The following is a 17,250-nucleotide window of genomic DNA, read 5'->3' on the forward strand; positions in this document are numbered from 1 at the left end:
GACCTTTTCACTTTGACAGTAAGAACAACTTACGGGTGCAAGGGAAGCGTTCTGGACAGCGCAGTGACATTCTAAAAATAGTTACTCAGAAACGGGAATTTGAGGTGAACGGCGCGAGACAGAGACAGACAGCGTGGCGGTTCACCACAATCACCTTTGAAGGCGAAGTCCTGTCAAACGGGATTGAGAATTTTAGAGCTTATTTCTTAGCCCTATATTATCTGCTGTGGCTTCTCACATGCCAGAACATACAGACAGACAATAGCCGCTAGACCACATCACAAACAGAACTCTACAATACACAGGTTTTTGCCCACACACACACACAACCACACACACACACAGAGAAGCCGTATATATATATGCATATCTGTATCTATAAATATATAGAGATAGGTGAGAGTGTATTTTTCGCGTGGCTATAAATTGATTCGACCTTTTCACTTCAACAGTAAGAACAACTTACGGGTGCAAGGGAAGCGTTGTGGACAGCGCAGTGGACAGCGCAGTGACATTCTAAAAATAGTAATAGTAAGTTACAAACGGGAAAGCCACACGAAGGAAGGGAGATAAACGCCAAACACTGGAGAAGATAAGGAAGAGTTACTTATAATGGTGAAATGAACACAAAAACCCAAATCAGTTCAGCGCTGCGCGCTGAGAGCACGTGTTGAAATATCTCATCGATGATATTGTGTCCGGGGTGTAGCTGAATACGGTGTCCAAATTTGAAAAAGATCCACCGAGAACTTTGGCGTTGTGATGTGGTGTAGCGGCTATGGTGTGTCGGTATGGGGGCCCGGGTAGCTGAGGTGGAACCAAAATAGCTGAGGTGGAACCAAAATCGGTTCAGCGCTGCGCGCTGAGAGCACGTGTTGAAATATCTCATCGATGAGGTTGTGTCCGGGGTCTCTCTGAATAAGCCCACCAAATTTGAAGCAGATCCATCGAGAACTTTGGCCGTGCATCGCGCACAGACAGACACACACACAGACACACAGACACACAGACACTAGTCGTATATATATATAGATTCACATCGGCCAGTAGATCGACTGCCTTTAGGCGCTGCATCCACCTTTCACGGCCTATTATTCCAGGTCACACGGGTATTTTGTGATATGGTTCTTGTGCAGTGTTGCAGTGATTGATTGATAGATTTGACTGTGATATGGTTCCTGTGTTGCAGTGATTGATTGATTGATAGATTTGACTGTGATATGGTTCCTGTGCAGTGTTGCAGTGATTGATTGATTGATAGATTTGACTGTGATATGGTTTCTGTGTTGCAGTGATTGATTGATAGATTTGACTGTGATATGGTTCCTGTGTTGCAGTGATTGATTGATTGATAGATTTGACTGTGATATGGTTTCTGTGTTGCAGTGATTGATTGATTGATAGATTTGACTGTGATATGGTTTCTGTGTTGCAGTGATTGATTGATTGATAGATTTGACTGTGATATGGTTCTTGTGCAGTGTTGCAGTGATTGATTGATTGATAGATTTGACTGTGATATGGTTCCTGTGTTGCAGTGATTGATTGATTGATAGATTTGACTGTGATATGGTTCCTGTGTTGCAGTGATTGATTGATTGATAGATTTGACTGTGATGTGGTTTCTGTGTTGCAGTGATTGATTGATAGATTTGACTGTGATATGGTTCCTGTGTTGCAGTGATTGATTGAAAGATTTGACTGTGATATGGTTTCTGTGTTGCAGTGATTGATTGATTGATAGATTTTACTGTGATATGGTTTCTGTGTTCCAGTCACTGCTGGCAGCATCAGCATCCAGGAAAGCGGCCAAGAAGAAGAAGAAGAAGGCTGGCAAGTCGTTATCAGAGAACGCTGGGGAGGCAGGGGATGCAAGTGATTGAGAAGAATGTCTGCATAGTCTGACCTTCGACACTGTCGCTATTGTCATGGGAACCAAGTGTGTGCAGGAAGGAGTGGGGGTCTGTGTCATGCAAGAAGGAATGGAGGGGGTGCAGGAGGATCCATCAGGTTAAAACACGGGTTAGGGTTTACAGTGCCACAGGAATAGGAATAATACCACAAAAATGTTTTTCAAGAAGTCGAGGTGTTATACATTTTTCAGCTTCATCTTTGACTTCTTCCTTTGCCATGACATGCATGAAATACTGAAAGGCCAATCTTGTTGTTGACTTCACAGTTGCAGAATGTTTGCAACATGTTGTGCACACCACCACTTGTCAACCTGAAGAGGCCATCATGAACATACATGTATCACTCGGTACTGTGACAAAAAGCATTGAAGGACCCTCGGTGTCAGCTACCTCTCCATATACCAACCCAGATGCCCCGAGTGGCATTCTGCTTGATGCAAAGTTATCCCTGTTAGAAGATAAAGCTGAAAAATGCAAGACACACAGACTAGAGAAACTGTGTTAGAGAGCTGTATATTGTGGTTGGCTGATGGTTGTGCAAGCTTGGTATTTTAGTGGTCTGAAAGTAAGCGCTCGGCCAAAAACTGTCGTGGAATACAACCAAGCTTGGTATTTTAGTCGTCTGAAAGTAAGCGCTCGGCCAAAAACTGTCATGGAATACATTGAAGATACATACTTTCCATTCAAGGTTCATACTACAGTATATTTTGTCCCTCTCTGTGTAAATGAAGGGAAGTGTATCAGTCGTTGCTCAAGCTTTGGAATTGAATGTGACGCATGCACAACATTGTAAGGGAGATGCAGGGCTTAACCAGTGTTACTTGCCTGGCCCTCAAGTAGGTGTCTGTTGTATGACAATGGCATTGCCAAATCAAAACCAAGGCCTCGTGGAGGTGGGTGGACATAATATATCTTGTTTCCTTCTACAGATTGTGAATATTTCTTGTTGATTGCTAGCTCAGATGGTCTTCCTAGACAGTTTTTTTCTTGTGCCCCCTTCTCGTCAAGTGTGAAGATTTCTTTTTGTTATGACTGACTGCATGTGGTAACGGTCGGATATTTCAAATTATGAATTTTGAGAAGTCCTGAAAATGTTAATGATGACACACACATTGAACCAACAATGAATTTGTATCTGTGTGTATGTAACATAATCTGATTTTGATTTTTTTTTTTTTTAATTTGTGAGAAACGGGAAGTGAATGGTAAATGTTTGCAGTGCCTGACACTGTTCTCAGTAATTTTTTTTTTAAGTTCTGGATTTGGGAAGTAAATTCACGGCTAGGAGGGTTTTATTTCATGCGACTGGGTTTGAATCATTACAAAGTGTGAGTGTACAAGGAGTACATTTGATTCATGTAAGACACAGTAGATCATAACAACAAAGTGTTCATGAACAGACCCGAGTATAGGTTGAAATGCTGGTAAAGCATTATCGGTTTGTCTACAAAATGTGTCGTGCAGTTTTGCTAAATTTATCAAAATTGTAAAGAACTTCATTTATTTGTCATCACCCCTCCATGTGTAATCTTTATTCTTCCATCATAAATATCACTATTTTGTACATTTTGCAGGTGGAAGTTAATTGTACCATTCTCTTGCAGTCACTTTCACACAATTTATTCTGTCAATATATGTTGAAAGTGCAGTCTGAACTGCGACTGACCAGTACTTGAATAGTTTGTGGATGCACATTGTGCATGTGAAAAAATGTTTTCTCAGAATAATTTTCATTCTTTTAGGAACTATCATGTAATTTTTGACTCCTTGTGTACTATAGCTAATGATATGCATAAAGGTGGCTTCACACAATCCCCTTCATTTGTTTTTGCTGTGCCAGCATTTGTTTGACCTGTGAAAAGTGTGGACAACTTTCAGACCCAGTGCATGGAACTCTCTTCCATCAAAATGCTGGTCTGCTACCCTCTCTAGCTCCTTATTTTATTTGTCAACTATTTTGTGGTCAAGGGTTTTGGAGAGGGTGGAGATCTTCGTTTCCAGCCTGTTTACAGAACTGGAAATGGTTGAATAAATTTATTTCAGACTTTCACTTCTGCTGTGTGTGTGTGTGTTTTCTATGGTGATGCACTAGCTGGCACACAAAACGCATTACATGAAAGTGATTAAAAAAACCAGCAACATTTCCCAATTCAAAATTAAACATTTATTCAATATACTGATATTTCACTAATGGAAGTCCACCTGATATTTGCAGGTATTCAAAAATCGTTCAGCGAAGAATTTTTTTTTATTTTACAAAAAGTCCATAAAGTACATCTATATTTTGACAGATCTATTGGTGTTAAGTTGATGGCTGAGTGGTTTGTGAGATAGGTACCAGGCAGTCCCGTTACTCTTTGGCCAGACGATGGAATTGGGTCAGCACAGAAGGCTGCTTATTTCCACAAGTGAAAGTCCAAGCACAGGCGGAAGGTATCGTTCACTGGACCACTACTATAGAAAGACGTAGTGGTCCAGTGAACGATACCTTCCGCCTGTGGTCAAAGTCAGGCAGCAAATCACAGTCCACAATGGGATTCCTGCAACATGCGCACAATGTGGGCCGGAATGTGGTCATAACATGCAACAAATCAAGTGTTACCGAGACTCTGGTGAAATGTCGTCATGCAATATCTGTGTAGACGAAAATGGATGTGAAAACTCAAGTCTTTCAATAAACATGGCATAACTAAACCACAAATGTCTGTCCAGCGAAATTTTTCAAAGACTTGAAACTGGAGTTACGAGTGATGAATCAAACCGTGGACAGCAGAGCGATTATAACATTTATTTCACTGCCCAGCTACCTGTCTTCCATTCTGATAATCATCGCTCCACAGCTATCGCCAGTTTCTTTCTGACAGCATGCTAAATTATTGCGCGAATCTATCAAAACAAGAATACAGAGTTATCTCCCATATGTTTTTCGCGAGCACTGATCTAGATTTAAGATCAGTGTTCGCGAGACGAAAATGATTGCAAATTGGCCGACTTCGACAGTGATCTCCGTTCTGTTCTTCACAGTTATGATAAAGACATCGTTCTAAGGTCAAAACAAGTTGAAATTTTGAGACTGCTGTCGGAAGGAGACCGTGATTATATGGTTGCATCACTCTCAACTGGTTACAGAAAAAATCGTCTGCACCGAAGCCAAAGTTGATTATCACGTGACACTTGTGTTTGCACAGTATATACATCCGCGAAAGATAGCTCGCTTGAAACTGTCTTACATATCAATTCCTTTGTAATTTAAAAATTACACAACACCATGAAAAATCATTATCGACGATCGCGAATCTGCTTATATCCATAACACATTACGAAAAGATCTAAATGTGTAAAAAATCGATTTCCTCTCCAGAGAAGGAAAACCAAGGCATCCTGTCAGGGATAGAATGAGACCCGAAGGGAAGTAACTCATTTTTGGCCTCAGTTCAGGATGCCTGTCTTCGTGTTTGCGAAAGTTGGGCAGGGACATGAATCACACACAAACACACACACGTACGTACGCACGCACGCACGCACACACGAATACACAAACTCACACACACACTCACATTGAGTTTGCCCAACTTTCGCATCCACAAACACAGACAGCTTGTTAGTAAAATAAATGTTATAATCGGTCTTTTGTCCACGGTTTGATCGTTTCGTGAACATTCGCTCAGTTATCGATTGGAGATTGGATTTCCCTTCTTTGAGTCATGTGACGTCAGAGGCCGACAAAACTTTATAATTTGGCTTTTCAGGTTGACCGAAACTTCAAAGGAACTCACAAAAAAACCGTCATGTGTTTGATTGCATGTGTGTGTGCTGTTCAATGTCAAAACAACAACAAAGTGAGTACATGACGTGTGTTTTGTAGTTCCTTTGAAGTTTCGGTCAACCTGAAACGCCCAAATATGAAGCTTATGTGTTTGATTGCATACATGTGGATTGCATGAATGTGTGTGTGTGCTCGTTCAATCGTCAAAACAACAACAAAGTCATAAGTACCTGAAAGGAATTCGATCGATACATAAATGTTATTTGCGTGTTTGACCAAAATATGACATTTTACACAGATCGAGACAGTCATTGTTCTCCGAGACCGCGCTAGCGGTCGAGGTGAACAATGACTGTCGAGGTCTGTGTAAAATGTCATATTTTGGTCAAACACGCAAATAACGTATAATATTTACTAATTTTCCTCTAACTTTCAGGCGAGCAAAGTGTGTGCGTGTGTATGCGTGCAGTGCGTGCGTGTGTGTGTGAGCGGGGAAAGGTGGTGCCGGACCTGTGCCATAGTATGTGTGTGTGTATGTGTAGACTTGAGATCATGAAAGTTTGGAATCGACCCATTCAGGCGTTTTTTTAGCGCTTTTTGTCATGGTACTCCTCAAAATTTTTATGTTGGTACCATACGTTTTTGTCAGGTCGATTTTGGGGGTACCCTTACTTCGGCAGCGGTAACGTGATACCTATAACAGAAATCTTTGATCCGAAAAGTGTGCCAGATAGCCCAGTGAAGGGCCTTTAATAGCATATAAAGTTTGAATAAAATGACACGGAAATGAACGTTTTAGTTGGGGTACGAAAATGGGTGCAATAATTGTTTTGCACAGTTTGTCTATTTCTGTCTTTCTGCTTCAAGGTATGCGTGTGTCTCTGTCGTTTTTTGTCTGTCTGTTTCAATGTATAATTTTGTCTCTGCCTTTTCCTGTTTTTCTGCTTGTGTCTCTGTCTGTCTGTTTCAAGGTATTCTTGTGTCTCTGTCTTTTTATGTCTGTCTGTTTCAAGGTATTCTTGTGTCTGTCTTTTTCTGTGTCTGTTTCAAGGTATTCTTGTGTCTCTGTGTTTGTGTGTGTGTGTGGGCAACACCTGTGGATTGTAGAGTTCTGTTTGTGATGTGGTCTGGCGGCTTTGGTGTGTCTGTATGTTCAGGCCTTCCTTCGAGAAGCCATAACAGTTATTCTCAATCCCGTTTGAGTGGACTTCGCCTTCAAAGGTGATTGTGGTGTTTCGGCACTCGGTTACATTTGGCGTCGTCGACAGCGATGGGACTCGACATGAAATGTTCAGGCCACTGAATCATTTTCGTGCTGTTCCCATTCCACCTGGGAGGGACCTAAGTTCATTCAAAGGGGGTCGAGTGTGACAGGGAGACTACCGTCTCCCTTCACAGCAGACTCTGCAGAGTTGTTCGCCTTGCCGAAGTTGTGGGCTTTCCTTGCATGTACCCGTAAGTTGTCCTCACTGTAAAAGTGCAAAGGTCGAATCTATTTATCGAAAAATCCACTGTCATCTATCTCTATATATTTATATATATATAGATAGATATATACGGCTTCTATGTCTGTGTCTATGTGTGTGTGTGTGTGTGGAGGCAACACCTGTGGATTGTAGAGTTCTGTTTGTGATGGGGTCTGGCGGCTTTTGTCTGTCTGTATGTTCTGGCATTTGAGAAGCCATAACAGATAATATAGGGCTAAGAAATAAGCTCTAAAATTCTCAATCCCGTTTGACAGGACTTCGCCTTCAAAGGTGATTGTGGTGAACCGCCACGCTGTCTGTCTCTGTCTCGCGATTCACCCCGGCAAAGCCGGGTATTCCTCTAGTGTTAATATAAACGTGATAAAAACACAGCCGACAGCAGCCGCTATACGCGAGCCGTACCTTGTGCGGCAGGGTGTGGCTCTTTTCCCGCGCTTTGGCTGGCCGGTCTCAGTTTCGCACCGCAGCGCAAAGAAGGACCAGAGACTATAGAGTATATACAGAGACGCGTCATCCTTATGGAAAGCCGTTTGGCTCATAACCATTACACGTGTAAAAAATTATTAGTACACGTGTAATAAATAATTAATACACGTGTAATTAATGATTAGTACACGTGTAATAAAAATGTCATACACGTGTACGAAATGATTAAATACACGCGTAATAAACATTTCTTACACGTGCATGAAATATTTATTACACGTGTATTTAATCATTTCTTACACGTGTATGAAATATTTATTACACGTGTATTTAATCATGATGCTATTCCATAGCATAAGAAAAAAGATAAATTACACGTGCAATAAGAAATAAATACACGTGTATTAATTATTTATTACACGTGTACGTGTATTTATGATTTATTACACGTGTAATGGTTATGAGCCAAACGGCTTTCCATAAGGATGACGCGTCTCTGTATACTCTATAGTCTCTGGTCACAGTCCAGTGAGTCCGTAACACATCAACAAGAAAACAAAACATCGTTTTACCGAACCCCCTCCACAAAGGTATATATGCTTATGCATGTCTCTGTCTTTGTGCTTCAGGTAATGCTTGGGTTTCTGTCCTGTTCTGTCTTTTTGCTTCAAGGTATGCTGGTGTCTCTGTCTTTTTACATTTAGTCAAGTTTTGACTAAATGTTTTAACGTAGAGGGGGGAATCGAGACGAGGGTTGTGGTGTATGTGTGTGTCTGTGTGTGTCTGTGTGTGTGTGTGTGTAGAGCGATTCAGACCAAACTACTGGACCGATCTTTATGAAATTTGACATGAGAGTTCCTGGGAATGATATCCCCGGATGTTTTTTTTCTTTTTTTCGATAAATACCTTTCATGACGTCATATCCGGCTTTTGTAAAAGTTGAGGCGGCACTGTCACACCCTCATTTTTTAATCAAATTGATTGAAATTTTGGCCCAGCAATCTTCGACGAAGGCCGGACTTCGGTATTGCATTTCAGCTTGGTGGCTTAAAAATTAATTAATGACTTTGGTCATTAAAAATCTGAAAATTGTAAAAAAACAAAATTTTTTTAAAACGATCCAAATTTACGTTTATCTTATTCTTCATCATTTTCTGATTCCAAAAACATATAAATATGTTATATTCGGATTAAAAACAAGCTCTGAAAATTAAAAATATAAAAATTATTATTAAAATAAAATTTCGGAAATCGATTTAAAAACAATTTCATCTTATTTCTTGTGGGTTCCTGATTCCAAAAACATATAGATATGATATGTTTGGATTAAAAACACGCTCAGAAAGTTAAAACGAAGAGAAGTACAGTAAAGCGTGCTATGAAGCACAGCGCAACCGCTGCCGCGCCAAACAGGCTCGTCACTTTCACTGCCTTTTGCACTAGCGGCGGACTACGTTCAGTTTCATTCTGTGAGTTCCACAGCTTGACTAAATGTAGTAATTTCGCCTTACGCGACTTGTTCTTTCTTTCTGCTTCAAGGTATAATAACTGTCTCTGTCTTTTTCTGTCTGTTTTCTTCAAGGTATGCTTATGTCTCTGTCTTTGTGCTTCAAGGCATGCTTGTGTCTCTGTGTTTTTCTGTCTGTCTGCTTCAAGGTATGATTATGTTTCTGTCTTTTTCGGTCTGTTTTCTTCAAGGTATGATTGTGTCTGTCTTTTTCTGTTTGTCTGCTTCAAGGTATTCTTGTGTCTCTGTCTCTTTCTGTCTGTCTTCTTCAAGGTATGATTGTGTCTCTGTCTTTTTCTGTCTGTCTGCTTCAAAGTATGATTGTGTTTCTGTCTTTTTCGGTCTGCCTAATTAAAGGTATGCTTGTGTCTCTGTCTTTTTCTGTCTGTCTTCTTCAAGATATGCTTGTGTCTCTGTCTCTTTCTGTCTGTCTTCTTCAAGGTATGATTGTGTCTCTGTCTTCTTCAAGGTATGATTGTGTCTCTGTCTTCTTCAAGGTATGATTGTGTTTCTTTTTTTGTGTCTTTGTGCTTCGATGTCTAATTATGTGTCTCTGCCTTTTTCTGTCTGTCTGATTCAAGGTATGCTTGTGTCTCTGTCCTTTTCTGTCTTTCTGCTTCAAGGTATATGCTTATGTCTCTTATGTATATGCTTATGTCCTTCAAAGTATGCTTGTGTCTCTGTCTTTGTCCTTCAAAGTATGCTTGTGTCTTTTTCTGTCTTTCTGCTTCAATGTATAATCGTGTTCTGTCTTTTTCTGTCTGTCTGCTTCAAGGTATGCTTGTGTCCCTATCTTTTTCGGTCTTTCTGCTTCAAGGTATGCATGTGTCTATGTCTTTCTGCTTCAAGGTTTGATTGTATCTATGTCTATTTCTGTCTTTCTGCTTCAAGATATGCTTGTGTTTCTGTCTTTTTTTGCTCTGACTGTTCTCCAAAAAGGTTCCAGAAACCGGGAGAGATTCAGACGGAAATATTGCTCCTCTGTCACCTCTGGAACAGAACTGACCCTTATGTACATCCCCTCACACACAGGGATCAGAGGCAATGGTATGGCTGACAGAGCAGCAAAAGAGGCCGTCATAGATCAAGCAGCATTTCATGACCTAAAATTAACAAAGACGGAAGCAAAACACAAAATGGCCAATATTGCCTGGCGTCTCTGGGAAACAGAACTAAAAACAGAAGGCGATGCCCATGGTTGGCTTATTCTGCCCAGACAAACAAAACGAAACAGGCCTACACTCCCCACGCACCATCCTTAAAATACTTCGCAGAATTCGCACGGATGGATGCGCTCACAAATTCTTTCCCCGTCTCTGTGAATGGGAAAAGTTAATATCTTGTTTACACCTCTTTGTCACATTGACCGCTGCCAATCACTCCAACAAGATGTCCGCAACCTTCACCCCCTTGTCAACGAACACAAACTGAAACCCCATGAGTTTTTAGATAAACATTGCACGCTTCAATCGAAGCCAGCCGACACCCTGTGTCTCTCAATATATAAGGCTAAAATAGGACATCTGAGTGGGTAGAGATGTGTGATTGAGTGTGTGAATGTGTAAACCCCGTGCATTGATAAGCCAATACCGGACCACCTAGTCAACAAGCATCAAAATTCCATGACACACAAACACACGAACAAACACAAATACACACGAACTAATAAAACACATACGAACGAACAAACAAATGTGACAGGGCGACCAGTCACCAATTATAGAGTAAAGTTTTTGTCATTGTCCAGTCTAGTGTTTGTAGTTCATGTTGCCGATCGCTTTATGTTTTGTGTAATGCCATTATCTGTTCTACGTTAAATTTTGAGATGCACATGTCCAGTCACCGGTAGATCCTAAGCGCGCTTAGCCGTCTGTGTCCATGTTCTGACTAGTCTTTGATCCTTTGAACTTAAGCCGCTCTCCTAGGAAGAGACGGTCACTTGCCTGCAGGTGAGTTGTGAGTGGAGTGAGTGAGTTGTTCTTTGTTCTGATTTTAGCTTGCCGTGTTTTGTAGTATTGCTAGATGCATCTCCCTTATCTCTCTTCGTGGTCGTGACACGAGGACGTGTCACATACAAAAGTAGGGGGTATGTGTGACAGGGCGACCAGTCACCAATTATAGAGTAAAGTTTTTGTCATTGTCCAGTCTAGCCTTTGCCGGATGCCGCTTTTGACTACACACTCCCGACGATGCGGGTTTGTCTGAACCCATACATTTGAAAGAGGGTTTTTACCGTTTATTCCTCTAACGACGATGCGGGTTTGTCTGAACCCATACATTTGAAAGAGGGTTTTTACCGTTTATTTCTCTAACGACGGGGTGGGTTCAGGGAAACCCACAGCGCTACTTCAGTGGGTGCATCGAGTTTCTCCCTTCACCGACCTCTTGCAGGGGAGGGAGAGGGGGGGGGGGGAGAGGGGGTGAGAGAGACTGAGAGACTAAGAGAGAGAGAGAGAGAGACTAAGAAAGAGAGAGAGAGAGACTAAGAAAGAGAGAGAGAGAGACTAAGAAAGAGAGAGAGAGAGAGACTAAGAAAGAGAGAGAGAGACTAAGAAAGAGAGAGAGAGACTAAGAAAGAGAGAGAGAGAGAGACTAAGAAAGAGAGAGAGAGTCTAAGAAAGAGAGTGAGAGACTAAGAAAGAGAGAGAGAGAGAGACTAAGAAAGAGAGAGAGGGAGACTAAGAAAGAGAGAGAGAGAGACTAAGAAAGAGAGAGAGAGAGACTAAGAAAGAGAGAGAGACTAAGAAAGAGAGAGAGAGAGACTAAGAAAGAGAGAGAGACTAAGAAAGAGAGAGAGAGAGACTAAGAAAGAGAGAGAGAGAGAGATACTAAGAAAGAGAGAGAGAGAGACTAAGAAAGATAGAGAGAGAGAGACAAATAAAGAGAGAGAGAGAGACAAATAAAGAGAGAGAGAGAGACTAAGAAAGAGAGAGAGAGAGAGAGACTAAGAAAGAGAGAGAGAGACAAAGAGAGAGAGAGAGACTAAGAAAGAGAGAGAGAGAGATTAAGAAAGAGAGAGAGAGAGACTAAGAAAGAGATAGAGGGAGACTAAGAAAGAGAGAGAGACTAAGAAAGAGAGAGAGACTAAGAAAGAGAGAGAGAGAGACTAAGAAAGAGAGAGAGACTAAGAAAGAGAGAGAGAGACTAAGAAAGAGAGAGAGACTAAAAAAGAGAGAGACTAAGAAAGAGAGAGACTAAGAGAGAGAAAGAGAGACTAAGAAAGAGAGAGAGACTAAGAGAGAGAGAGAGAGACTAAGAAAGAGAGAGAGAGAATAAGAGAGAGAGAGAGAGACTAAGAGAGAGAGAGAGAGACTAAGAAAGAGAGAGAGAGAGACTAAAAAAGAGAGAGAGAGACTAAGAAAGAGAGAGAGAGACTAAGTGAGAGAAAGAGAGACTAAGAAAGAGAGAGAGAGAGACTAAGAAAGAGAGAGAGACTAAGAGAGAGAGAGAGAGAGACTAAGAAAGAGAGAGAGAGACTAAGAAAGAGAGAGAGAGACTAAGAAAGAGAGAGAGAGAGACTAAGAAAGAGAAAGAGAGAGACAAAGAAAGAGAGAGAGACTAAGAAAGAGAGAGAGAGAGAGACTAAGAAAGAGAGAGACTAAGAAAGAGAGACAGAGAGAGAGACTAAGAAAGAGAGAGAGAGACTAAGAAAGAGAGAGAGAGACTAAGAAAGAGCTAGAGAGAGAGAGAGAGACTAAGAAAGAGAGAGAGAGACTAAGAAAGAGAGAGAGAGACTAAGAAAGAGAGAGAGAGACTAAAAAAGAGAGAGAGAGACTAAGAAAGAGAGAGAGAGACTAAGAAAGAGAGAGAGACTAAGAAAGAGAGAGAGAGAGACTAAGAAAGAGAGAGAGAGAGACTAAGAGAGAGAGAGAGAGACTAAGAAAGAGAGAGAGAGAGACTAAAAAAGAGAGAGAGAGACTTAGGGAAGAGAGAGAGAGACTAAGAAAGAGAGAGAGAGACTAAGAAAGAGAGAGAGAGAGACTAAGAAAGAGAGAGACTAAGAAAGAGAGAGAGAGACTAAGAAAGAGAGAGAGAGAGACTAAGAAAGAGAGAGAGAGAGAGAGAGACTAAGAAAGAGCTAGAGAGAGAGAGAGAGACTAAGAAAGAGAGAGAGAGACTAAGAAAGAGAGAGAGAGACTAAGAAAGAGAGAGAGAGAGAGACTAAAAAAGAGAGAGAGAGACTAAGAAAAAGAGAGAGAGAGACTAAGAGAGAGAGAGAGACTAAGAAAGAGAGAGAGACTAAGAGAGAGAGAGAGACTAAGAAAGAGAGAGAGAGACTAAGAGAGAGAGAGAGAGACTAAGAAAGAGAGAGACTAAGAAAGAGAGAGGGAGAGACTAAGAAAGAGAGAGAGAGAGAGACTAAGAAAGAGAGAGAGAGAGACTAAGAAAGAGAGAGAGAGAGACTAAGAAAGAGAGAGAGAGAGACTAAGAAAGAGAGACAGAGACAGACAGTCAGATAGACAGACAGTCAGATAGACGGATAGACAGACAGACAGACAGACAGAGCAACTGACAACAGACATACAGACAGAGAGATACGGACAGACAGACAGAGAGACAGACAGTCTCTTGGAGACAAACAGGCTGACAGACACTGTTCCGCCGCTTTGGTAATTATGGGTGTAGCAGAACCCGCGCCGTCGGCAGAGGGATAGTTACAATCACTACTACTCTTTAAAAGTATGGGTATGTGTGAACCCGCGCCATCGGTAGTGTTTATGTAAATTATCATAATCAATTAATTCTGATGTTTTGTCATGTACACACTAAAAATTTTCAGACAGAGAGCAAATTAGGTGTGTGAGAGATACTTAAAATTTCAAAACGATACCTTTAATGGTTCCAGAGTTACAATGATTTTAGTGTGTCTCTGGGTACAGGTGAACCCAGGAAGCACGGCAAAGGTTAATGTTTGTAGTTCATGTTGCCGATCGCTTTATGTTTTGTGTAATGCCATTATCTGTTCTACGTTAAATTTTGAGATGCACATGTCCAGTCACCGGTAGATCCTAAGCGCGCTTAGCCGTCTGTGTCCATGTTCTGACTAGTCTTTGCATGTCTTTGTACGTGTGTCCGTGAGTGATAGTCCAGAGAGAGTCCGTAACACATCAAAAGAAAACAAAACATCAGTGTTGACCGAACCTTCTACACAAACAAACACACACACACAATGCAAATGTGGTTCCGAAGGAAACATAAGCGATATTACGCATTCATCCGCTCAACGAATCCACACCGTCACACGTATCATTATGTGTGATTGATTTATTCATACTGATTTCCGACTTTGCACCTCTGTATTTTCATCAAATGTTCGAGTCTAAAATATCTGATAGTTAAATATAATGTGTTCGACATTTGCTAACAGTATTTGACATCTGTCATCAATATTAAGCACATTATTTTTACATAGATCATGCGACAAAGCTTCAGAACAATCTGTGAAGTGGAGACAATCAGAAACGCTTATATCTTGTCATTACTGATTCACAGTTCAGGGAAAAAATCGTCACAACTGGGTTTTCTCTGAGAAGAAAGGACTCCTGTCTTGGGATGGGAGTGGAGAATGACGCTAGCTAGCTACCCCAAAGGAAAGAAAGAACAAAACCCGGAGAATCTCTGACGTAAAAAAAACCACAGCACACAAGCTCCTCATCGCCAGAGAGAGAAGTCCACATCGGGCAGAGTGTCACAGTCGACGAAAGTGTTCCTGAAACAGAGAAAGGGAAAGACTGGTACAGAATGAAAACGCCATTGCTAGCAAATGATGAAATTGAATTCTAACGTCCTCAGTGGCAGTGGCCAATTAGGGATACCAACTTTATTCACTCCGCAGATCCGGTTAACGGCTGTCGAGACCGCAACGACTCCGACGCTCGGCTCGCGTATTTTGGACCACAATGGCGGGATGGGCACGATGAGTGTCTCGGATCTAATCTTCTTTTGTGTCAATCCTAGACCCAAGAACCCCTTTATTTCTTATTGTGTGACTGTTTGCTCAAAATCATGAACGAAGATTTCCCTTCGTTTAACACGCGTTATGGCGAGGAACAAGTGTTTTTGTTTCACTTCCAAGTGTGTAGCCAGCAGAATTGTGACTTCAGTCTCAGCGTGATTTAGCAAATGCGCGAGCTTGAACAATGATTCTAACTAGAAAAAGTGTGTTTAAGAAGTCGTCTTTTATGTTTGCAATTAGTATTTTGGCAGACATTGTCCTTGGTTGAACACAGCTTATTGGTGCAAGTACCCATAGTGATGTTGTGGTACTAACCTTCTTGTGAATGGGTGGTAGCAAAAATCAACACACTAAAACTAAAGAACATGAAAGCTGAGAACTTGCTGCAGGCGTTCGATCATTTCTCTCTGATCTTAAGTTAATAACTTGTTCTTCTTGATTAAAAAAAAAAAAGCCTCTTAAAGTCACATTTGTTGCACAATTCACTATGATAGTGAACCAAATTGAATAGTCCTATCGCAAAAGAACTTGGAACGTGCAATGTAGTTGTGCATAAGCTAAAATAAAGTATAATTCTACATAACGAGTAAAAATTATCGGGAGGCAATGATTAAGAACTGAGCCAGAGACCCTTTTGTGGAGGCTCTCACCATGCTTTTTGATTGGAGCCTGTGACCCGAGGTCTAGTGCTCTACCAATTGAGTAACCATACCCCTTGTGATCAGGACATGTGCAGGCAGGCGCAGTGGCCTGGTGGAGAAGACGCCGGTGTCCGAAGCGGAAGGTCGTTGGTTCAAATCCCGGCCGCGCCTGGTGGGTTAAGGGTGCAGATTTTTCCGATCTCCCAGGTCAACTTATGTGCAGACCTGCTAGTGACTTATCCCCTTCGTGTGTACACGCAAGCACAAGACCAAGTGCGCACGAAAAAGATCCCGTAATTTATGTCAGAATTTGGTTGGTTATAGAAACACGAAAATACCAAGCTGATTAAATGGAAGGGTAAATACGATCATACAAGTAAAAACCATGGGACTTTCAGCCCACGAGCGAGGAAGAAGGAAGTGTAACAAAAGCCCAGGTCGCTCCAGGCTGTATGGTTTCTTGTCTTGAAGTAAACCTGCTTCGAACAACAGGAGCAATCTTCAGCTTTACATTCGTTTACCATGTCCTTCGCAACATTCAAAGTCATCGGATTTCACCTTAAAAAAATAGGAAACAAGGCTGAGAAATGGTGATAACACTTGCACATCCTAGCAGAAAGGGAAGAAACTCGACTGTGACTTACTTGCGGTCATCGGGAATCCTGAAGGCGTCTGTCTGAATCTTGTCCAGTTTCATGGTGCGACAGATGATTCCTGCGTAGGTCGTCCGCTTGATGCTCTTTACCTGAGCTGAAACCATGGCAACCACATCTGGCATTGAGAACAGGTCAGTCAAAATATGGCAATCAAGCTACCAACAAGAAATAGGGTTGATCAGAGATCAACAGGGCCAAAACATGTAGAACATGGGGGGGGGGGGGGGGGGGGATTCGTTGTGTGTGCGACTTTGAAAACGTAGAATGGAACTCCGCATAAAAGAACGTTCCAACGTAAAATCAAACTAACTCCTTCATACCATATTTTGCCATGTTTTGTAAGGCACGGTCATGAAAGGGGTTCCAATGGTGCAGCCATACTCGGCTATTTTTTTAGTATGCACAAATAATAATAATAATAATAATAAAGTGTATTTATATTGCGCCTATCCTTTACAAAAGCCAAAAATATTTGGCTCTAAGCGCATTACAACATGTGTAGGGACTTGGTACAATCAAGTCTGACAAATACAATAACACAATATACAGTCGGTCTCTTAGGTAAAACTGGGAAAAGCAGCCTCGACAAACACACGCCTCATCCCCTAGATCATTGGTGACCCGAAGAAAGCAGTTAGAGCTGAGTTCAAGGCCATGCCTATTCAGGAAAGCTTCCGCGCCATTGACAATTTCGGAGGTGTAATTTGGTAACACCTCAGTTTTGGAGAAAAGGTAAATGTCCGACCATTTTACCTATAGACTCGAAACTTTGTAGAATGGTCGTGGACGAACTGAAGTTCATGCACAACTATAAAAATATTTGTTAAACTCAAATGACTGGACAAAATAACCCCTTCGTTGTAAAGTTTCACTTGCGCAATATGCGCAAATTTAATCA

General features: G+C 41.4%; 2 protein-coding genes across 2 annotated transcripts in view; one reads left to right on the plus strand and one right to left on the minus strand.

Moving 5' to 3' along the window:
* Positions 1-3,963, plus strand: part of LOC138947645 (proliferation-associated protein 2G4-like) — a 55,523-nt gene extending 51,560 nt beyond the window's left edge. Inside the window, exon 13 of the mRNA XM_070319153.1 lies at positions 1,776-3,963. Coding sequence (XP_070175254.1) covers positions 1,776-1,883 — 108 coding nt within the window. The 3' untranslated portion in view covers positions 1,884-3,963. The remainder of the gene's footprint in view (positions 1-1,775) is intronic.
* A 10,386-nt stretch (positions 3,964-14,349) lies between these two features.
* LOC138947642 (chorion peroxidase-like) overlaps positions 14,350-17,250 on the minus strand; it is a 36,788-nt gene continuing 33,887 nt past the window's right edge. The window contains exons 12-13 of the mRNA XM_070319152.1: positions 16,341-16,446; positions 14,350-14,809 (exon numbers count right to left, since the gene is read on the minus strand). Coding sequence (XP_070175253.1) covers positions 14,752-14,809; positions 16,341-16,446 — 164 coding nt within the window. The 3' untranslated portion in view covers positions 14,350-14,751. The remainder of the gene's footprint in view (positions 14,810-16,340; positions 16,447-17,250) is intronic.

Source organism: Littorina saxatilis, linkage group LG14, assembly GCF_037325665.1.
Source record: "Littorina saxatilis isolate snail1 linkage group LG14, US_GU_Lsax_2.0, whole genome shotgun sequence".
Classification (NCBI taxonomy): Eukaryota; Metazoa; Mollusca; class Gastropoda; order Littorinimorpha; family Littorinidae; genus Littorina; species Littorina saxatilis.